The sequence below is a fragment of the Schistocerca serialis genome, chromosome 4, assembly GCF_023864345.2.
Source record: "Schistocerca serialis cubense isolate TAMUIC-IGC-003099 chromosome 4, iqSchSeri2.2, whole genome shotgun sequence".
Taxonomy (NCBI): Eukaryota; Metazoa; Arthropoda; class Insecta; order Orthoptera; family Acrididae; genus Schistocerca; species Schistocerca serialis.
In genome coordinates this window covers 327,262,211-327,286,960 of record NC_064641.1, presented here as the reverse complement: position 1 = coordinate 327,286,960, position 24,750 = coordinate 327,262,211, and the positions used below count along the sequence as shown (strand labels likewise).

The following is a 24,750-nucleotide window of genomic DNA, read 5'->3' as shown; positions in this document are numbered from 1 at the left end:
GCAGGCTTCTTCCATGTATACAACCTTCTTTAATGATTATTGAACCGAGTGTTAGTTATGATTAAGTTATTCTCTGTGCAAAATTCTACCAGGCGGCTTCCTCTTTCATTTCTTACCCCCAATCCATATTCACCTACTACGTTTCCTTCTCTCCGTTTTCCTACTATCGGATTCCAGTCACCCATGACTATTAAATTTTCGCCTCCCTTCACTATCTGAATAATTTCTTTTATTTCATCATACATTTCATCAATTTCTTCGTCATCTGCAGAGCTAGTTGCCGTATAAACTTGTGCTATTGTAGTAGGCGTCGGCTTCGTATCTATCTTGGAAACAATAATGCGTTCACTACGATGTTTGTAGCTGCTTGCCCGCATTCCTATTTTCCTATTCGTTATTAAACCTACTCCTGCGTTAACCCTATTTGATTTTTTGTTTATAACCCGGTATTCGCCTGACCAAAAGTCTTGTTCCTCCTGCAACCGAACTTCATTAATTCCTAATATATCAAATTTTAACCTATCCATTTCCCTTTTTAAATTTTCTATCCTACCTGCCCGATTGAGGGATCTGATCCGTAGAAAGCCAGTTTTCTTTCTCCTGATAACGACGTCCTCTTGAGTAGTCCACGCCCGGAGATCCGAATGGGGGACTATTTTACCTCCGGAATATTTTACCCAAGAGGACGCCATCAAAATATAACCATACAGTAGAGCTGCATGCCCTCGGGAAAAATTGCGGCTATAGTTCCTCTTGCTTTCAGCCGTTCGCAGTACCAGCACAGCAAGGCCGTTTGGTTGAGCTTACAAGGCCAGATGAATTAATCATCCAGACTGTTGCCCCTGCAACTACTGAAAAGGCTGCTGCTCCTCTTCAGGAACCACACGTTTGTCTGTCCTCTCAACAGATACCCCTTCGTTGTGGTTGCACCTACGGTACGGCTATCTGTATATGGCTGAGGCATGCAAGCCTTCCCACCAGCGACAAGGTCTATGGTTCATAGTGACGGGGGGGGGGGGGGGGGGGGGTGAGAGGGGGAAGATTTCAACCTGCTGCAGACATGTTTTCTTTCACAAAATTCTTGGAGACAGTGGACTCGCATGTGAACAAAATATTGCCCTTTTTCCTCTTTGGCTGCGCTAGCCTGCTGTTAGCGATCGGAAACACTCGAAATTGTCGTGCGTGCTTTTTTACAAGTAAAATTTGTCAGTTACTGTGCTTGCTCCACGGCCAAAGGATGACGAGCTCTGGACGAGGGAAAGGTACACAGAAAGATGTCGGACTACATCACATTTACTTCACCATGATTACTCTTCAAGCTATTTCTCTACCGTTCCACTCTGGAACAGCTCGCGGGAAAAACGAACACTTCAGTCTGTCCGTGCGAGCTCTGATTTCTCTTATTTTATTACAATAGTCATTTCCCCCTCTATAGGTGGCCACTAACAAAATATTTTCACAGTCTATGTACAAGGCTGGTGATTGAAATTTCATGTAAAGATACTATTGCAATGAAATGAAATGGCGTGTGACGAGGGCCTCCCGTCGGATAGACCGCTCGCCTGGTGCAAGTCTTTCGATTTGACGCCACTTCGGCGACTTGCGCGTCGATGGGGATGAAATGATGATGATTACAACAACACAACACCCAGTCCCTGAGCGGAGAAAATCTCCGACCCAGCCTGGAATCGAACCCGGGCCCTCAGGATTGACAGTCTGTCGCGCTGACCACTCAGCTACCGGGGACGGACAATGAAAAACGCCTTTGTTTTAATAGTTACCACCCCAATTCTCGTATCACATGCGTGGCACTCTCTCCCCTTGCGACAGTACAAAATGAGCCGCCATTCTTTTAATTTCTTCGATGTCCTGATGCTGATCCTACACTGCACAGCAGTACCTTAGAAGAGGCGAACAAGCGTAGTGTAAGCAGTCTCTCTCATAGACCTGTTGCGTTTCTAACTGTTCTGCCAATAAATCGCAGTCTTTGGTTTGCTTTCCCCTCAATATTACCTATGGGATCATCCGAATTTAAGTTACTCGCAGTAGGAATCCTTAAGTATTTAGTTGGATGTACGGCCGTTAGATTTGTGTGCTCTAAGCTGTAACCGAAATTTAGCGGATTCCTTTTAGTATTCATGTGGATGAAATCACACTTTCCGTTATTTAGAGTCGATTGAGACTTTTCACATATCTTGTCTAAATAATTTTACAATTAGTTCTGATCATCTGATGAATTTACAGAACAGTAAATCACAGCATCATCTGTATAAAATTTAAGAAGGCTGCTAAGATTGTCTGCTAAATCGTTCGTGTACGAGTAGATCGGAAAAAGCAGATGGCCTCTGATACTTACTTGGAGAACGCCAGATATTACTTCTGTTTTATTCTATGACTTTCCATCAGTTACTACGAACTGTGACATTTCTGACAGGAAATCCTGAACCTAGTCGGGCAACTGAGACTAGGCATCCAATTTGATTAGAAGGCACTTGTGAAGAACGGTGTCAAAACGTCTTTGGATATATAAGATTTTGGAATCAATTTGACATGCTGCTGCGAGCTCGGTTTCAGAGTCAATCTGTTGATCCGGAAGCCATGACTGAATCACGAGCAGGGAACATGGTCGACTTCAGGGCTCTCAAAAGCGTTGTGGCTGACCACGCCGTAGACGGCCCGAGAAGAAGCGGACGCCACGAAAGCAGCAACAGAAGACCAGCGAGGCGCGCCTAAGGGGGCTACCTTACGTTTGCGATGAGGCAGCGGATCCTACGCGCTGGGTCCACAGATGCGACAGTCAAGCTGCATAACCGGTCCAATGAGAAGAGGCCGCGACTTCCTATCGTCGCCGTGCAAGTGGCGGCCAAACCTGTGAGATCATGGAGCTGCTGGAGATTCTGGGCTCCCCATCAAAGTGGAGGCTCTACCTCTTTCCAAGCACGTATCCTAAGCCCCAGTGGTTCTGGTGCCAGAACTAGGGCCATGTGGCTCAGTGCTTCTGCAACGCCCAGAGGTGCGTCAATTGCTCAGGCGGGCGAGGCAGCCGCGCCTGTGGTAGAAGAAAAGAAGCGGCACCGGCATGCAGTGTTACTTAAACATCGACAGCTGACACATATAATATTGTCGATGGTACTCTTGAAAAATATCGATATATCGATTAACTATCGATTGCTTCGTGAAAGTGATTCGTATGAAAAATAGCTTTCTAAGAATTTTTTATTCATTAAGGGCAAAAATACAAACTTTGTTTTATAAAAAGTAAGTATTTAAAACTTGCCTTTTACTCTTTTGATTAAAATACAACACTACAAATTACGAAAATCCTCTTGTTATAAAAAGTAAGGTATTTAAATTCTTCTCCTTTAATCTATTGCGATTTTCATTCATTATTTCTCCTGCCCTGGAGAAAACCTTCTCTGCGGGAACTGAAGTCGCTGGACAGCAAAAACAGTGGCCATTACATGCAATATTCTATTAGATTTTACCCGATATTCTAACACACAAGTATGTTTGCCTATTACAGGTTTTTCAAAATATTGTATAGATCACTTATGGAAACACTGACTGCTGTAATGAGATAGACGTTACGCTGTTGCTGATTGGGCAGAAAAATGTAGATCATCCGATTTCAACCCGGCAGACGTATCGCAAACGTATAGCAGACGTATTAGCAGAGCTCATGGATGCTTCTGTTTCAGGTACTGTTCTTGGTGTTGATGTGATGATAGCAGCATACTCTTTCTGAAGTAATTGTGCAACATTATCTGCCTCTAGAAATGTCCTGAAACCAATTTTTTAAAATCTAGGATCTAATAATGTCGCAAGCATATTAACAGTCCGTGTGTTAAATGGTTACAGTCTTTCGTTGAATGATTTAATCAAGGATCCCAGAACACTCCGCGCTTGATTAGTTGTTAATGTGCTTTCCCGGTGTGATAGCTTTGCAGGAATACCTCGTATAAGAGATATAATTATGGAAACGGTGACGACATATCGGCATATGACTCCCCTGAGATGATTATTGTTGTGCTGTTTCAGAAGGGTTAAGAAGACCTGTTATCTCGTGTATAGCTAAGTAAATTTCTGCTGTGAGGGAAGACGGTGCTTTTGAACTTTCATCGATCGCAATCGCAAGCTCATTTCATACTTCCAAAATTCTTTTGCGTATGTAGTATGAGCTTCTCAATAGAGTGGGCACCTCTTGTATAAGTTTCAGTTCTTTTTTGTTTGCTCTTTTCTGAGCATTACGCAGTTCGTCTCTGACTAGTGTAGAGCTATGAAACGAAGTCACAATAGCTCTCGTTTTCAATAAAATTTCAGAAAATGATTCCACTTTCAAACAGTCTTGTATTGTTAAGCTGACGGAGTGGAGAAACAGGGTGAATGTCGAATCTTTAAGGTTTCGACAGGTTTTTTTTTTTCATTTTTGCAGCTTTGTCTGTAACCACTACTGCTGCCTTATCACAAATATTGTATTCTAGTAAGACTTGATTGATGACCTGAAAACAATGTTATGTACAAATTAACTGCCCTTATGTCCGAAATATTGCATAATATTCTCAAAAACGATTTTTTCAGAGACTTGTTTTGTGAAAAATTGATTTCATATACAGAGTGAGTCACAAGGTTTTCTCCAGGTTTCTGGAGGGTACTCCTTAGGTTATTTGGAACAAAAAATGTAAATAAAGTAATGGGATCATTTGCATAATTAAAGAGCTACGGTAATTGAAAAACTCAGAAAATGGCAGAAAAAACTTTTATTGTAGCATTTCACTATCAAAAATGCACTTAATAATTAATTTAAACAGTTTTGTAGCAGTCTCTTGCATTCAGAGTGGATTTAAAGCAAGTGTTCAAAACTTCCTCCCTGCATTTGAAGGCAGATTCTCACGGGAGTGAACCGTGCGAGTAGCACTTTGTAACTTCACATGCTAGTTCCCTATTGATGTTGCGGCAACGAAAATGCGTTGCATCAGTTCTCCTTGTGTTTCCACCTTAACTTCGTACAGGATGTCTTTCATCCACCCCCAGATGCAGTAATCTAGGCGTGTTAAATCTGGGGATCTGGCAGGCCAGTTATTGGGCCCCCACGACCTATCAATCGATGTGGGAATTGCTGATCCATTGTAAAGTGGTAGGTTAATGTGAGTATGCCATAAATTGCGCTGCTCGTCCACAAATCCGTCGTAGCACTCAAAAAATTAGATTTTTAGGCTTTTTCTAATTTAGTTTTTATCTTCTCATGTAATTTTGGGATCAGTAAACATTTTAGTGTGGTTTCATCTCGCAACTCGTATCTGCTGCCTCAAGCATGAACAAATTTTTTCAAACCTTGATGCTCAGTAGTTCTGTACGGCAGCATATCGATAGTGATTATTTGTGCATAAATATAATCAAGTTATTTATTTTCTCCTGAACTGGCGTCGTATAACTGACTTGTGTTAAAATAATTTTTTCTAGAGCTTCTCGATTTGTTTGGTTGCACCTCTTGCACTTGACCTAGCTCACTAGTTGATCCGTTACCCTTCAGCTCTACTAATAATCCATGGTTCTCTATTTTTCACTATGCTTTTTAAGTGCTCTCTTAAATTAGTTGTATTTCCTGAACATTTATGTTCTTTACAACAGATAGTACACTTCACAAACTATTATCCCCCATTTTCTTGAAAAAAATCCCCACAGATGATTCATTATTACGATTCATTTTCAAAACAATAACAAAAAATCTATTTACGCACGTCTCAATCTTGATAGCTCGAGATTTCCTAGGCCAACAGAAACTATATATAGTGCGCAAAGAAGTATTGATCGTTTCATGTCGGTACCATTCGGAACACTTCGTGGTGACTGTGCTCTTTGTCTCACTACTGCCAACAACTGCGATTAAACACTTGTGCCACTATAGTTGCGTGACGAAGAATAATCCTGTGGTTGTATGGCGTTTATATAACGAAATGAGTGACGAAGAAACCATCGTTGGCAGATTGAAGTCACCTTCTATGATTCCCTGAAGAGCTAGAAACTTTAGGGGCAGCATTTCTTCTCGTGACGCTCGAAAAATTGTTAGTCAGATCTCAGAAAGCTGTAAATATGAAAAAATAAAAAACAAAAATAATGATGAGCTAATTCACCCGCTTCACGAGTGAAAATAAGGAGTTTCATCATTAGCTGGCAAGAATTTAAGAAATACCTACAGATTTAGGAGTTTTACAAAACCATTCACGGACATTCATCGTCAACTCTAGGCAAGAAAAGGTTAGTTTTGTCTCACATCCACTGAATCATTCAAGTTTCGCCAGAATGTCATATGAAGATGCATTGCAGTACTGTGAAAGCAGATAGAGTTCAAATACAGCTGTACATTTAATGATTATGTCTAGGCACCATACAAATAAGAAAATTGACATTCAACAGGTTGTGATTCTACTATATTCAGTTTAGGGTGAACTGGTGTGTCCTTGAAGGAACAAGCTCCGCTAATCGAACGCTACACAGGTAACCAACATATGAAAGATATTTGTTATTCTACGAAAGCAGAAGTGATGCAGGGGCTTCAGTAAAATTATCTTATTTTACAAATATGTCCTTGGTTAACATTAGTGATTTTGACTACTGATAATAATGCTAAAAATAAATAAATTATCATTATTATTATAATAATAAATGTTGGTCTATTATATAATTTTTCTAAAGATATTGTTATTTCTTGGTAATTGATGAAATTATTAATATTGATAGTTTCAAAATTTTAAAAAAATTCAATAAATATTACTATGTCTAAAACAATTAAAGTTGATATAATGAAGATTCATATGGTTAAAGTAACAATTATAGTAATTGATTTAGGTTGAAATATTTCATTGATGCAATTCTTGTGATATAAATAAATAGAACTAATATACCACCAAGCAATGTTAAAAATAGAATATGACAATAAATAACTATCGATTATTGTTCATGTTACAAATCCAACAAGAAAGGGTTGAAGAATAATGAAAAGTATTATTGAAATTGGATGTCTTAATTTAATAAAATTAATATTTATTATATTTGATAGTGATATAATAATTATTTTCATCATTTCAGAGGTTAGTTTATTAAAATATCTGTTTTGGGAACTGACAATGGAAAGCTTTTTCACATTCGTAGTTTTAAAAGTGGGGACTTGACTTATTTCCTGTTTACAGTACCGGTGTTTTTTTAAACTATTAAAACTAATGTTTATATTCTCTGTTTTTACTCCTTTATTGGTTTATTTTGCTGGTTTTTATGTTTTTTCTTCTAAATGTGAACACTTACTGATGATTCCATTGAGATTAGAGTATATTGTTCTCTCTTTATTTATACAGATTATTATTTTTCTTATTGTATTTGAGTATGATTATTTTTTTCCTGTTATGTCTTTAGTTTTATCTGTTTTTGAGGGAACTTTGGGTCTTTCTATTGTGGTTTCAATGATTTGGTCTCACAGTAATTAATTTTTAAATTCTTTTGGGTTGTCTTTATGTTAAAATATTTATTTATAACTGTTTTTTGATCCCTCATTGTTTTTCAAATAATTGTTGATAGCTAGCTCATTCTTCGATGTTCCTGTCAAGTTTTGTTTTTATGATTTGTGTATATTCATATGCTGATTTTAATTTAATTACATATTGTTTGGTATTGGTTGTTTTTCTCTTAGTTCAATTTTATTGAGCTTTGGTCTCACAGTTTTTAATTTTTAAATTCTTTTGGGTTGTCTTTATGTTAAAATATTTATTTATAACTGTTTTTTGATCCCTCTTTGTTTTTCAAATAATTGTTGATAGTTAGCTCATTCTTCGATGTTCCTGTCAAGTTTTGTTTTTATGATTTGTGTATATTCATATGCTGATTTGAATTTAATTAGGTATTGTTTGGTATTGATTGTTTTTGTTTTAGTTTAATTTTATTCAGCTTTTGGATTTGTTCATTAATAATTACTACTAGAGGTTCCGTTTGCTTAACTTCATATCATTCTAGTTTTTTGTTTTCTTGGTTTTGATTTTAATAATTATACTTTATTGTTCATTTGCTGGATTGAGTCTTCTTACTTTTTACATTTTTTTTTAGTCTACATTGGTTCCTACTTTACTTTTAATGTTAGGCTGGTATATCAACCTGAGCGTTTACATATTAGTGTTTATTTTATTTTTATACTTTGTTTGCTAGATTGCCTTTATTGTTTGTTTCATTTAAAGGGTATGATTTTGCTAATACTTCATATTTTCCTTTGTTGTACTGACATGCGGCCTCTGTTGTGGGTCATATGTCGCCAGCTGGGGCGGCTTTCCGACTTTCTCTGGCGACAGACGAGACTACTGAGCCCTAGAAAAAACGGCGACGAAAGGGAAAGCCCGACAACAGTTTCAGTCGATCGCGAACGGCTGGAGTATGCTGTCAGTGGCAGTGGTGCGTGGATCAGTTTTAAGCGAGGAGGCGGCAGGCGCCGCCCCTGCCTGACATGTGCATCAGGCCGTCTGCAGCTGGCGAGCAGACAAACGTGGCTTTGAAACAGTGTTTCCACTTGCGATTTTTGATTTTACCCTAGATTTTTCGGAATTATCCCTAAAACACCATAAATATCTCAAAAAACTCTAGATTTAGGGCAAGTCATAATAAAAAGAAACAACGTATTATTCCGCGTCTTCAGTAACTTAAAATACCTACAATACGCTTTAACAAAAGATTCATAAATTACAGGACCAGAAGCTGAAGCATTACTGTTACACTTTCTCGCTACATTTAGTATGGCACTATTGGTCCCTAAAACTGAGCAGTTGTTTTTTAGGATTCCCATTTTTGTATGAAGTTACCTGTTAAGGACTTCCTTGTTCAGGCTGTTTCTTTTGCCTGTTTTTACTGAAAACTGAATAATCCTTCTCCCACAGTATTTGAGGTTGGAACTGCTAAAAAAATGAAATAACAGCTTCCGGGTTTCTGTAAATAAAATTACCACCGTGATCTTTTAAGCTTAGAACTTTATTCCAATAAATTTCAGCTGCCAATTTTACTAATTTCTTCCTCACCTGCAACCCCTAGCTTGATGTCTCCGTTCGTCTGATTTTTGTATGTTCTTTTTTGTCCTCAAAAGATTGAAACTGCTGTACATATTTTTCACAGACTGTTTCTCCTGGTTTCGTGATACTTGTGGATACCACTGTTACTACAACTGGTGTAATCGGTCAACTTCTCATGTAATAACAATTAGTGTAGTAAGACTTCAGTTCCGGTGTCACCCTTAACAGCGGAAATGGCACAGTTAATACAGTAAGCTAAAATAAGACAGATTGCATTCAATAAGGGTTTGAGGGAATCCCCTTTAAGAAATCAGTTGGATCATAAAGTAATACATCGAGTGGTGTATTCTTCAAATATTAGGGTTACTCCTTGAGTTCTATTTTACTCCAACTTTCCTTAAACCCCTGTCATAGTAAAATAGCTGTAAATCACACGTGATGTAAGACGTTTCGCCCTAAAAAGGGGGAAAATCCCTAAAAGTGGAAACAGTGCTTCCAAAGGTGCCGTGGCGCCAGAAAGGGCTGCATGTAGGGCCGCCCCGGCGGCAGAGGAGAAGAAGGAAGAGGAGAAGACTTACCGCCAACTGCGGAAACTGTGTGCGGCACTTACGGCGCAGTTCCAGCGCAATCACTGTAACCGAGTGTATCTTTAACAACGAACTGCTGGGACTGAAACTTACCACAGGATTTTATTTATACACTTCAGTTACCTTTTACATACGAAGATGATCTGCAAAAATCGTGCCATCTTTCTGTTGCTATCCCTGTATAGAGTGAATCTTCTTACTGCAAATATCTTCTAATTCATCCGTAATACTTGACTTTGACGAATAATTTGCAAGGTTCTGCAAGTCGTCAGCGTGTTCACAGGTTCAGAGTTAAGAAAGAGTTTTGCTGGGTCAGTTCTACTCGGCAGCAAATGCAGCAATAAATTTCATGTCTGTTTATCTGTGGATGTGTTCCAGGCATCACTTGGGTGATCTCGTCAGTCTGGAAGGCACAATGGATCAACAAAAGTACGCATCCATCCTTGGGAACTGCGTCCACCACGCAGTTTGTTTTCTCCTTGGCTTGTTGTCACCTGATAGCAGGAGAATGCAACGTGTCACACAGCTCACAGTGTACGGGCATGTCCAAGAGCGTCATGGTAACTACCACACTGGTCTGGCCATCAGACTCCCCGGATTTACCCGATCGACTATATGTGGTACCACACTTACTGGGCTGATTACGCCATGGATAGTTAACCGAGAAAGCTAGCGCCGCTGGTCTACAGCGAAATCAAGTTACTTCCTGTTCTCGCCCATAAGAATAACATAGGCGGAAGTGAGATAAAACTTGAATTTAGTGCTCCGGGGCTCTAGTTAAATTTATATAGAGGCTTTCCTAACAGGCGTTGAAGTCTCCAAAATCACAAAATGAGGTAATACCACCATCTTAAAGATAATAGACAATCAAATACATACCTATAAGGATATATTTTAAATTAAAAATAAAGTACTTAAAGTGATAAATAAATAAAAAATAAACTACTTAAAGTCATAATCAAAAGAATATAACTAAAGGCCCTACTCGATTTTAGTGCGGTGGGGCTCTTGTTAAAACTAGGAGCCCCGCGCCGCAGGGTACCCACTGGAGGCGGGTGGTGGGGACCGCGGCGACTCTAGTTATAACAAGTCACCGCGAGCACTAAATTCAAGCGCCATACCGGAAGTCCGTTCTAGATACCCTGTCTGGCTATATAAGTGATGTTATCAGTAACACGGCGTCAGTCGTCGTGATGCCGCGCGTGGATTACGAGAAGGTGTAAAAATGATATAACATTTACCCACCCCTGTGGCTGGCGGCTAAATTTCTGCACCGAATAAGGATTACAACAGCACCAGCTAGTGGCAAACGGTTCACAAAAAGTGAAACGACGATGTTACATGACATTTACTAGCTATGTTCTTGTAGCCGAGATACGAATGTATAAGAAGTTAAACCATTACAAATCATCAGACAAGTAGTCTTTTATATATCACCTAGTGACATTTGTATTGAAAGAGTAGCGGGACAGGTGCTTTTTGAGCCGGTTTTCTTGGATACAAGGATCCTTAAGTGGAAGGCATCGAAGACTACACAGAGAGCATGCCTCGCTATAGGAGGAGATTTAGGCGTTCGTGCCTTCCTGTTTATAAGGCAATAGATGATGTTGAAGTTACTACATCGTCAGGTCTTGGAGATCAATTGATCCTTCAGGGCCCGTCTACCTTTTGCGGAGGTGTTTTGAACTTTACTGTTACGAAAAGTGCAGCTCCACAGCATGGTAATGGATGGATAACTGTTGCTATTGTACGGTACGATGGTAGTACCGTTAAGGGTGTTCCTGGATAGGAGGCTTTCAATAACAGAGATGTTATTGCTTTTCGTACAATTCAAGTTTGTGAGGTGTTCAATAGGGACATCGGAACATCTTATTTTATTAGTAACATGGCTTTTGTTTTGAGAACTCGCAATCATCGGAAAATAAATGAACAAGGAGGTGTTTGCCTTTGGGTTCGTCTGGACTCGACATGGCACTACATCTTTCAGAACCTCACTGATTATCTACTTGCACGTCTGTGCTGCAACTGGTGGCTATTCAGACTATTGACATGTCGCCACATTAATGTGACTGGACTGTCTAATAAGATAATACTGAAGAATTGTTTTGTTTGTGATCCACGGTGTTGAGGACCGTGAAATACAAAACTAAGTTGTGAACAGTGAGACTGCATGCTATTTTATTAAATGCAGTACGTTCGAAATTTCCCCCTCCTCATGCTCAGACATCGTGCCGTAGCGCTGGGGAATCGTGCATCCACGCTGAGCAATGTGGCACCTGTGCCACAGCACAGATCGCGACTTGAGTACTTGGAAGCCGCTGTTGTAGAAGTTGGATAGAACGCAGGGGATGTTATGGATCCCACTACAATCAACAAAGAGGCAGTCTCCCAATAGGACTCCAGTTACTTGTTATTTACCCATAAGTTTAACCCACTTAACGTGTACGGTTAACCCACTTACTTGTTCATAAGCTACTCCAGTAATCAAACAGGGGAAACGCAAACTACAGTTGAACATGGAATCCAGACCGCGTGTCGTTTCTGACGAATCTTCACATCACTGAGAGATGAAACCTAGGTTAATGGTAGCCTAAAAATATTCGATGAGCCGACTGGGATTCGGTCTCACGACATTTTTCTCCATGTATGTGGTTTACCTCCACCCAACAAGGCTGGGGAGTCAGCTGTATACAGGGTGGTCCATTGATAGTGACAGGGCCTAATATCTCAAGAAATAAGCATCAAACGAAAAAACTACAAAGAACGAAACTCGTCTAGCTTGAAAGAGGAAACCAGATGGCGCTATGGTTGGCCCGCTAGATGGCGCTGCCATAGGCCAAACGGATATCAACTGCGTTTTTTTTAAAATAGGAACCCCCATTTTTTATTACATATTCATGTAGTACGTAAAGAAATATGAATGTTTTAATTGGACCACTTTTATCGCTTTGTGATAGATGGCGCATTCCGCCAGTGCGGACGGTATTTACTTCGTGATACATTAAACGTATTAAAATGGACCGTTTACCAATTGCGGAAAAGGTCGATATCGTGTTGATGTATGGGTATTGTGATCAAAATGCCCAACGGCCGTGTGCTATGTACGCTGCTCGGTATCCTGGACATCATCCAAGTGTCCGGACTGTTCGCCGGATAGTTACGTTATTTAATGAAACAGGAAGTGTTCAGCCCCATGTGAAACGTCAACCACGACCTGCAACAAATGATGATGCCCAAGTAGGTGTTTTAGCTGCTGTCGCGGCTTGTCCGCACATCAGTAGCAGACAAACTGCGCGAGAATCTCGGTGTTGAGAATGCTACATCAACATCGATTGCAACCGTACCATATTTCTATGCACCAGGAATTGCATAGCGACGACTTTGAACGCCGTGACGATGACAGATTTTTTGCAAGCGTTCTATTTAGCGACGAAGCGTCATTCACCAACAGCGGTAACGTAAATCGGCATAATATGCGCTATTTGGCAACGGAAAATCCACGATGGCTGCGACAAGTGGAACATCAGCGACCTTGGCGGGTTAGTGTATGGGGCGGCATTGTGGAAGGAAGGATAATTGTCCCCATTTTATCGATGGCAATCTAAATGGTGCAATGTATGCTGATTTCTTACGTAATGTTCTACCGATGTTACAGCAAGATGTTTCACTGCATGACAGAATGGCGATGTACTTCCAACATGATGGATGTCCGGCACATAGCTCGCGTGCGGTTGAAGCGGTATTGAATGTCATATTTCATGACAGGTGGTTTGGTCGTCGAAGCACCATACCATGGCCCGCACCTTCACCGGATCTGACGTCCGCGGATTTCTTTCTGTGGGGAAAGTTAAAGGATATTTGCTATCGTGATCCACCAACAACGCCTGACAACATGCGTCAGCGCATTGTCAATGGATGTGTGAACATTACGGAAGGCGAACTACTCGCTGTTGAGAGGAATGTCGTTACACATATTGCCAAATGCATTGAGGTTGACGGACATCATTTTGAGCATTTATTGCATCAATGTGGTATTTACAGATAATCACGCTGTAACAGCATGCGTTCTCAGAAATGATAAGTTCACAAAGGTACATGTATCACATTGGAACAACCGAAATAAAATTTTCAAACGTACCTACGTTCTGTATTTTATTTTAAAAAACCTACCTGTTATCAACTGTTCGTCTAAAATTGTGAGCCATATGTTTGTGACTATTACAGCGCCATCTATCACAAAGCGAAAAAAGTGGTCCAACAAAAACACATATTTCTTTACGTACTACACGAATATATGATAGAAAATGGGGGTTCGTATTTTAAAAAACGCAGTTGATATCCGTTTGGTTAAAATGGCTCTGAGCACTATGGGACTTAACTTCCGAGGTCATCAGTCCCCCTAGAACTTAGAACTAGTTAAACCTAACTAACCTAAGGACAGCACACACATCCATGCCCGAGGCAGGATTCGAACCTGTGACTGTAGCGGTAGCGCGGTCCCAGACCGTAGCGCCTAGAACCGCTCGGCCACCCCTGCCGGCGATATCCGTTTGACATATGGCAGCGCCATCTAGTGGGCCAACTATAGCGCCATCTGGTTTCCTCCTACAAGCTAGACAAGTTTCATTGTTTTTAGTTTTTTCGTTTGACGCTTATTTCGTGAGATATTTGGCCCGGTCAGGATCAGTGGACCACCCTGTATATCCTGTGCAATCCTCCCTGTCTATTTATCTTTTCGTAATGGCAGCGAAAAAGTTCAACAAAATTACGCCAGTCCGAATATAATTATGCACCCGTATCACAGGCTATGTAATCTGAAGATACGAGGAATCGGACTGGGCGATAAGAGTGTGTAACTCAGCAGTGCGAACACGGCCTGATAAGAGCGGGCGCGACCGGTCGCGGAACAGAGCGATAATGGCTGCGGTGTGGCGCGCTTCTTCGACCGCTGTGACAGCGCTGCTGCTGCTGCTGCTGCTGGAGTCGTGCGTGGGCGGCGGAGCGCCCGTGGTGCGGACTCGCCAGGGCGCCGTCAGGGGGACCGCCCAGCTGTCCAGCAGTGGGCGCCACACGCTGGCCTTCTACAACATCCCCTTCGCAAAGCCGCCCGTTGGGCCATTGCGGTTTAAGGTGAGTCTCCTACCGGTACGACACAGTGCTGAACCTGCCAAGGAAGATGATACAATTTTTCACTTTTTAAAGTTTTTCTGCTTCTAAGTTTACGTTATCTAGAACAGTCTCCTACTTAAAAGAAGAACACTTATTGCACGGCAAAGTGAACTAAAGAGCTGCTGAGGGTGGAACCAATGCCGTGTTTACGCTCTAGTGATATTCGATCAAGTGGAGTGCTGTCGCATGGGTACTGCTGGGCTATGCATGTTTGTTTTGTTGGAATAAGATCCAAATGAATGTAAATAAAGTATTTTGCTGTGGTTCGTTCGGTAGATGTAATTGTAGTAAGTGTACAGGGCATTTATTGCCACATACATACACTGAAGGGGCCAGAGAAACTGGTACACATGCGTAATATCGTGTAGGCCCCCGCGAGCATGCAGAAGTGCCGCAACACGACGTAGCATGGACTCGACTAAAGTCTGAAGCAGTGCTGGAAGGGATTGACACCATTAACCCTGCAGGGCTGTCCATAAATCCGTCAGAGCACGATGGGATGGAGATCTCTTCTGAACAGCACATTGCAAGACATCCCAGACATGCTCAATAATGTTCGTGTCTGGGGAGTGGTGGCCAGTGGAAATGTTCAAACTCAGAGGAGTGTTCCTGGAGCCTCTCTGTAGCAATTCTGGACGTGTGGGGTGTTGAATTGACCTGCTGAATTTGCCAAGTCCTTCGGAATGCGCAATGCGTGTGATCAGACGGGATGCTTACGTACGTGTCACCTGTCAGAGTCGTATCTAGACGTACCAAGAGTCCTATGTCACTTCAACTTCACACGTTCCAGACCATTACAGAGTCTCCACCAGCTTGAACAGTCCCCTGCTGACAGACAGGGTCCATCGGTTCATGAGGTTGTTTCCATATCCGTGCACGTCCATCCGCTCGATACAATTCGAAACGAGACTTGTTCGACCAGGCAACATGTTTCCAGTCATCAAGAGTCCAATCTCGGTCCAGGCGAGGCGTAAAGCTTTGTGTCATGCAGTCATCAAGGGTACATGAGTGGGTCTTAGGCTTCGAAAGGTCATATCGACGATGTTTCGTTGAATGGTTTGCACGTTGACACTTTTTGATGGCCCAGCATTGAAATCTGCAGCAACTTGAGGAAGGGTTGAACTTCCGTCACGTTGAACGATTCTCCTCAGTCGTCGTTGCTCTGGCCACAGCAATTTCGGAGATTTTATGTTTTACCAGATTCACGGTACACTCATGATGAAATGGTCGTACGGGAAAATCCCCTCATCATGGCTACCTCGGAGATGTCTTTACCAATTACTTTGGCGCTTCAGCGTACTGTCACTTGTAATCGTGAATATAAAAGAAATAATACTTAACAACGGTGTCAGAACCGGTGTGACCCATACTGATTGTAATAACTTAAGGTTGATCCAGTTGGCTAATATCGCAATCTTTGGGTATACCGGAAAGTATAATCCTGAACAAGTAGAAAATTCACACCGTGATAAAGGGAACCAAAGGTACCGTATACAGAAAATACTGCGATATTTTCTAATAATGGAACGATTTCGTGTGTGTTATATACACTGATGTGACAAAAGTCACTGGATACCTGTTAATATCGTGTTGGACCTCCTTTTGCAAAGAGTAATGCAGCAACTTGACGTGGCAAGCATTCAACAAGTCGTTGGAGGGCTCCGGCAGAAATACTGAGCCAAGCTGACTCTGTAGCTGTCCATAACTGCGAAAGAGTTGCCGGTGATGGTTTTTGTTCACAAGCTGACCTCTTGCTTATGTCCCATAAATGCTCGATGGGATTCATGTCGGGCGATCTGGGTGGCCAAATCATTCGTTCATATTGTCCAGAATATTCTTCAAACCAATCGAACAGTTGTAGCGCGGTGACACGAGGCATCTTCATCTATAAAAATTCGATCGCTGTTTGTAAACAAGAATCGATGGCTCAAATGGCTCTGAGCACTATGGGACTTAACATCTGAGGCCATCAGTCCCCTAGACTTAGAACTACTTAAACCTAACTAACCTAAGGACATCACACACATCCACGCCCAAGGCAGGATTCTAAGCTGCGACCGTAGCCGTCGCGCGTTTCCGGACTCGACCATAGCGACCATAGCGGTCGGCTTCATCAGTGGATGTAACTGATCTCCTAGTAGCCGAACATAACAATTTCCAGTCAATGAACGGTTCATCTATACACAGTCCTCACCATTATAGAGCCACCAACAGTTTGCCCATAGCCGTGCTGACAACTTGGGTCCACGACTTCACGAGGTCTGCGCCACACTCGAACCCTACCATCAGCTCTTACCGACTGAAATCGGGACTCATCTAGCCAGGCCAAGTTTCCCAGCCTTCTAGGGTCCAACCGATATGATCTCGAGCCCAGGAGAGGTGCTGCAAGCGATGTCGTGCTATCAGCAAAGGCACTCGTGTCGGTCGTCTGCTCTCATGGCCCATTAACGCCAAATTTTGCCGCGCTGTACAAACTGAAACCATCGTCGTAATCCCACAGTGACTTCTATTAATACTTCACATATTGTTGCTCGTCTATTACCACTGACTACTCAAACGCCTCTGCTCTAGGTCCTCAAATGAAGGTATCCGGAAACTGCATTGTCTGTGAAATTTGATATCTCTGCATACTCTGAACACTGTAGATCTCAGGATACTGAATTCCCTAACGACTTTCGGAGTGGAGTGATGTTCCATGCTTCTAGCTCCAACAACCATTCCGCGTTCTAAATCTATTAATTCCCAACGTGTGCTCATAATCATGGAAAAACATTTCACATGAATCGCCTGAGTACAAACGACAGCTCCGCCAATGCACCACCTTTTTACACATTGTGTATGCGATACTACCGCCATCTGTATATGTGCATATCTCTATCCCATGAAATTTGTTACCTCAGTGTATGCGCTATAGTCTGCTCTCTTTAATCCATAACTTTAATCTTTCAACATTAAGACACACAAAGGCAGAAGTTGGGTTACTAACTAAGCAAGGAATAGACAGAAGCGAATTTATTACAACACACTTGACTACTACAATTACAAACAGTATATTTGAAATAATAGGTAAGTGAAAAATATGGCTTCATTTCAATTTACTTTTAACCTGATATTCGGTCTAGGCGATTTTAAGGAACGACAAGAAAAAATTAAACGTAAAGCTATATTAAAGAATAATCATTAAGAGTGAAAGAAATGAAAAATCATAAGGTTATGTTTAGACTCACGGAAGGTGATTAAACCGCGGATCCAATTTCGCGGTTAATAAAATTCACAACAGCGACCCACAGTCTCGAGGTATTCCTCCGAATAAACACCAACTTAGGTAACTGCAGCATAGTCTGTATACATGTGTTAAGGTCGAGATATATTTGTCTTTGTTCGAGAACTTTGGTTTTCTTATGTGGCTAATGGGGTTTCCCACTAGCCCTTCAATGCTTTTAAGATATTTCGGTACTCCAGAATCGACTTACAGGAAAGCTACAAAGTCAACAACAACGACACATGTCAGGATGACAGATCAGAGAAACAGTTATTCTTTGAACAGCGAATATTACGTTCTTTTAGATCGTAACAGACGGCCGATTGCTGCATTTATGGCTTGGTGTTTCGACTTTTAAATTAACGAAATTTTGCTGAAATATACGTCAAAGCCCTGCTTAATAGAAGTAAAGATTGACTAGCACACGTTGATAAGCTTATTCATGGTATAACGTGTAACAACCGGTTTTCGTCTGAATAAAACGCTAGTCACTTTAATTGTGATGCTTTCATTTTATATAAAAATGTAATGTAGTATGCGGAGTTTGAAATTATGTCATTTCGATCGCATATATTACGAACCGCTTATTATGACAACTTTAAAACTAAATCTCTTAGAATAATTACTCTGTACATTTATTCGCTAACAAAAACTGTGAAGATTTTCACTAATTTCGTATTCCCTTGTATCGATCATAATTTCGCTGAAATTGCTAGCTGCTAACATATTTATCCAAGTCATCACCGGGGTACTTGGGTGCATGTTCATTCTAGATACCTGAATCCACCTCTGCTCAGGACAGTTCCTGTCACCTATAAATTACACACCATCGACTAACTAGACTTTAACTATTCTCTTTAGCTTCCCGTCATTTTTTGCGTTTTAATTTAGTAATTTTTTTTTCATTGTCAGTAAATTTAATGACGTCACAGCAAGCAGTCTCAGCTTCTCACAAAGTAACAACACGCCCTACTTTAACCAAATACGTGGCTATACCCGGACCCGAGACCAAATTACTTCTCCCTGCGGCCTGGTCTAGCTACCGCTTCGACGAGTAATACGGCGCACTTCTCTATTGTATCTCGACTGTCTACAAGACAAGACAATTCCATTGCAGAATTTTGATAATTTTATTAATTTCTCGGTGTGGTCGGCTTACACGAAAGAGAGAGCCAAAACACGTCAGAGTGAGGCTCTATTGACGAGAATCTACGTAGATAAATAGAATATTTCTTTAATTTTTTATGATATTCTGAATAGTCGTATAGAGACAGTGAAGTAATATTGTTGTCACAGGACAGCGTAATAGGTTGGTCGCAGTTCATGTTAGTTATTTTTTTCTGTAGTAGGTGCCGCAGTTGTGGTGACAACATGAAGTATTGTTCATATGTTCCTGTTGCGACGCTTACGTTGCTACTGCGCTCTGAGGATGCATACTCCGTTAATCATTCTCTTTAGCGGCACTATGGTACACTACCAAACCTCTTCACAAGCCGCGCTTTTTGTGATGTTTGGAACGTTTGTACTGTATATATTATGTAAATAGCCATGGACTAAGTCCCTTTGAGATCTATGTCTACTTGTATATCAACAACCATATTCCAAAATCCAGTCATGTTTGCATGGCGGGAAGAACGAGCCTGTAAGTCTCCATGTGAGTTCGAGAGTCTCTAATTTTATCTGCTTGGTCTTTTCGCTGGATATACTTAGAAGGAAGCCACTTATTGGTTGACTTTTATCGGAACATACGCTCTTGGAACTTTGACAGTAAACAACACCGTGATGCAGATAGCCTCCTTTGCAGCTTGTGCAGCTGGAGTTGATCATCTCCGTGACGATTTCGAGAATTTTAGATGAACTAGTAACGAAACGCCCTCCTCTTATTTGGCTCTTCTCTATTTCCTCTGTCAGTCCTATCTGGTACGAGTCCCATACTAACCAGCAATATTTAAGTATTGGTCGAAAGTGGGTTTTCTAAGCTTTCTCCTTTGTCCAAATGGTTCAAATGTCTCTAAGCACTGAGGTCATCAGTCCCCTGGACTTAGAACTACTTAAACCTAACTAACCTAAGGACATCACACACATCCATGCCCAAGGCAGGACTCGAACCTGCGATCGTAGCAGCAGCGCGGTTCCGGACTAAAGCGCCTAGAACCGCTCGGCCACAGCGGCCGGCCCTCCTTTGTTGATGGACTAAAACTGCTAAGCATTCTTCCACTGAATCTGGCTGTCATTAGCCATGCCTGTGATTAATTTTACGTTGTCGTTCCACTTCAAATCGCTCTGTACGCATACTCCTAGATAATTTATGAAAATAACTACTTCCAGTGATGTGCAGTAGTATAGTCATACAGTAACAAGTCTTTCAGTCTATGCATACACAAGACGCTGCATTTGCTTATATTGAGGATCAGTAGCCACTCCATGCATCAGGCGTCAATTCTCAGTAGGCCCTCTTGCTTTTCGCTACAATGCTCCAGTGTCGCGACTTCTTTGTCTACAACAGCATTATCCGCTAATAATGTCGTTGAACTTTCAACGTTATCTAATACATCATGTATATATAGCACGAAAAGTAATGATCCTACAACACTCTCTTGGAGTATGCCCGAAGTTACTTTTACGTCTGAAGACTTCTCGCCGTTGTGAATGAAATACAGTGTTCTCTTTACTAGAAACTCTTCAGTCCAATCACACGCTCATACTTCGTTCATTAGGCGGCAGTGCGGAACTGTATCGAATGGTTTCCGGAAATCAAGAATCTCAAGTGTCTACGTGAGAGCCCATAACTTCTGCTTTCTCGGTCTCGTGGAGTAACATAGCTCTCCAGAAAGTACAAAACATGTTCCAAAATTCTGCACCTGACCTAAGCATGAGATATAGGTCTATAGTTTTCTGCCTGCGTTCGACGATCCTTACTTGAAAACGGGAACACCATGAGTAGTAGGGCAACCTTCGTGTCACCCCACTCTCCATTGTTGCCAAATTTATTCAAGATGGCGTCGATGACGTCATCCAAGATGGCAGCAGGTAGACGTGGCAACATTGCATCACGTCAACCAAGATGGCGGCTTTTGGCGGGAAAATAGTCCAATTGTGCTACATCCACTAACCTAAGCCTCCAGAAGAAAAAATGGCGGGACGTTTGAATTTCAACAGGATAATGCATGTGAACACCGTACTTGTCTTTTTATTATTATGGATTATCATTTATTAACATTCATTATTATTTATTATTATTCATCATCATTTATTATTATTTATTATTATTTATTATCATTTATTATTATTGACCTGCCTCCACTAGAAAATTCCCTCCAAATTCAAATTCCAACACGATAATGGCTGCAAAACCTTACTATTGTTTATTATTATTCATAATTATTTACTAACATTTATCGTCATTTATCGTCATTTATTATCACTCATTATCATTTATTATTATAGGCCTACCTCCACTAGAAAATTGCGCCAAATTTAAATTCCAACACGATATTGTCTCGAAAACTGTACTTCTGTTTATTATTATCATTTATTATTTTATTCAAGGTGTCCGATTTTCTCGGTGAGAAAGCCATTTTCCTTACATCCATAACAAAGATCTATCACAAGTTCAAATCCCAACACCATAATTGATCACGAACTTTCTCCCTCACTTATCTTTTTTCACTGGTAGCCTATCCTTTTTTTTTTTTTGTCATTAGTCTACAGACTGGTTTGATGCGGCCCGCCACAAATTCCTTTCCTGTGCTAACCTCTTCGTCTCAGAGTAGCACTTGCAACCTACGTCCTCCATTATTTGCTTGACGTATTCCAATCTCTCTCTTTCTCTACAGTTTTTGTCCTCTACAGCTCCCTCTAGTACCATGGAAATCATTCTCTGATGTTTTAACAGATGTCCTATCATCCTGTCCCTTCTCCTTATCAGTGTTTTCCACATATTCCTTTCCTCTCCGATTCTGCGTAGAACCTCCTCATTCCTTACCTTATCAGTCCACCTAATTTTCAACATTCGTCTATAGCACCACATCTCAAATGTTTCGATTCTCTTCTGTTCCGGTTTTCCCACAGTCCATGTTTCACTACCATACAATGCTGTACTTCAGACGTACATCCTCAGAAATTTCTTCCTCAAATTAAGGCCGGCATTTGATATTAGTAGACTTCTCTTGGCCAAAAATGCCTTATTTGCCATAGCGAGTCTGCTTTTGATGTCCTCCTTGCTCCGTCCCTCATTGGTTATTTTACTGCCCAGGTAGCAGAATTCCTTAACTTCATTGACTTCGTGACCATCAATCCTGATGTTAAGTTTCTCGCTGTTCTCGTTTCTACTACTTCTCATTACCTTCGTCTTTCTCCAATTTACTCTCAAACCATACTGTGTACTCATTAGACTGTTCATTCCGTTCAGCAAATCATTTAATTCTTCTTCACTTTCACTCAGGATAGCAATGTCAGCAGCAAATCGTATCATTGATATCCTTTCACCTTGTATTTTAATTCCACTCCTGAACCCTTCTTTTATTTCCATCATTGCTTCCTCGATGTACAGAGTGAAGAGTAGGGGGAAAGGCTACAGCCTTGTCTTACACCCTTCTTAATACGAGCACTTCGTTCTTGATCGTCCATTCTTATTATTCCCTCTTGGTTGTTGTACATATTGTATATGACCCATCTCTCCCTATAGCTCACCCCTACTTTTTTCAGAATCTCGAACAGCTTGCACCATTTTATATTGTCGAACGCTTTTTCCAGGTCGACAAATCCTATGAAACTGTCTTGATTTTTCTTTAAACGTGCTTCCATTATTAGCCGTAATGTCAGAATTGCCTCTCTCGTCCCTTTACTTTTCCTAAAGCCAAACTGATCGTCACCTAGCGCATTCTCAATTTTCTTTTCCATTCTTCTGTATATTATTCTTGTAAGCAGCTTCGATGCATGAGCTGTTAAGCTGATTGTGCGATAATTCTCGCACTTGTCAGCTCTTGCCGTCTTCGGAATTGTGTGGATGATGCTTTTCCGAGAGTCAGATGGTATGTCGCCAGACTTATATATTCTACACACCAATGTGAATAGTCGTTTTGTTGCCACTTCCCCCAATGATTTTAGAAATTCTGATGGAATGTAATCTATCCCTTCTGCTTTATTTGACCGTAAGTCCTCCAAAGCTCTTTTAAATTCCGATTCTAATACTGTATCCCCTATCTCTTCTAAATCGACTCCTGCTTCTCACATCAGATAAATCTTCACCCTCATAGAGGCTTTCAATGTATTCTTTCCACCTATCTGCTCTCTCCTCTACATTTAACAGTGGAATTCCCGGTGCACTCTTAATGTTACCACCGTTGCTTTTAATGTCACCAAAGGTTGTTTTGACTTTCCTGTATGCTGAGTCTGTCCTTCCGACAATCATATCTTTTTCGATGTCTTCATATTTTTCCTGCAGCCATTTCGTCTTAGCTTCCGTGCACTTCCTATTTATTTCATTCCTCAGCGACTTGTATTTCTGTATTCCTGATTTTCCCAGAACATGTTTGTACTTCCTCCTTTCATCAATCAACTGAAGTATTTCTTCTGTTACCCATGGTTTCTTTGCAGCTATCTTCTTTGTACCTATGTTTTCCTTCCCAACTTCTGTGATAGCCCTTTTTAGAGATGTCCATTCCTCTTCAACTGTACTGCCTACTGCGCTATTCCTTACTGCTGTATCTATAGCGTTAGAGAACTTCAAACGTATCTCGCCATTCCTTAGTACTTCCGTATCCCACTTCTTTGCGTATTGATTCTTCCTGACTAATGTCTTGAACTTCAGCCTACTCTTCATCACTACTATATTGTGATCTGAGTCTATATCTGCTCCTGGGTACGCCTTACAATCCAGTAGCTGATTTCGGAATCTCTGTCTGACCATGATGTAATCTAATTGAAATCTTCCCGTATCTCCCGGCCTTTTCCAAGTATACCTCCTCCTCTTGTGATTCTTGAACAGGGTATTCGCTATTACTAGCTGAAACTTGTTACAGAACTCAATTAGTCTTTCTCCTCTTTCATTCCTTGTCCCAAGCCCATATTCTCCTGTAACCTTTTCTTCTACTCCTTCCCCTACAACTGCATTCCAGTCGCCCATGACTATTAGATTTTCGTCCCCCTTTACATACTGCATTGCCCTTTCAATATCCTCAGACACTTTCTCTATCTGTTCATCTTCAGCTTTCGACGTCGGCATGTGTACCTGAACTATCGTTGTCGGTGTTGGTCTGCTGTCGATTCTGATTAGAACAACTGGGTCACTGAACTGTTCACAGTAACGCACCCTCTGCCCTACCTTCCTATTCATAACGAATCCTGCACCTGTTATACCATTTTCTGCTGCTGTTGATATTACCCGATACTCATCTGACCAGAAATCCTTGTCTTCCTGCCACTTCACTTCACTGACCCCTACTATATCTAGATTGAGCCTTTGCATTTCCCTTTTCAGATTTTCTAGTTTCCCTACCACGTTCAAGCTTGTGACATTCCACGCCCCGACTCGTAGAACGTTATCCTTTCGTTGATTATTCAATCTTTTTCTCATGGTAACCTCACCCTTGGCAGTCCCCTCCAGGAGATCCGAATGGGGGATTATTCCGGAATCTTTTGACAATGGAGAGATCATCATGACACTTCTTCAATTACAGGCCACATGCCCTGT

At 41.1% G+C, this 24,750-nt stretch overlaps 1 protein-coding gene across 1 annotated transcript in view; it reads left to right on the top strand.

Moving 5' to 3' along the window:
* The first annotated feature begins 14,542 nt into the window (after positions 1-14,542).
* The window catches only part of LOC126474438 (fatty acyl-CoA hydrolase precursor, medium chain-like), a 162,241-nt gene continuing 152,033 nt past the window's right edge, over positions 14,543-24,750 (top strand). Inside the window, exon 1 of the mRNA XM_050101909.1 lies at positions 14,543-14,755. Coding sequence (XP_049957866.1) covers positions 14,543-14,755 — 213 coding nt within the window. The remainder of the gene's footprint in view (positions 14,756-24,750) is intronic.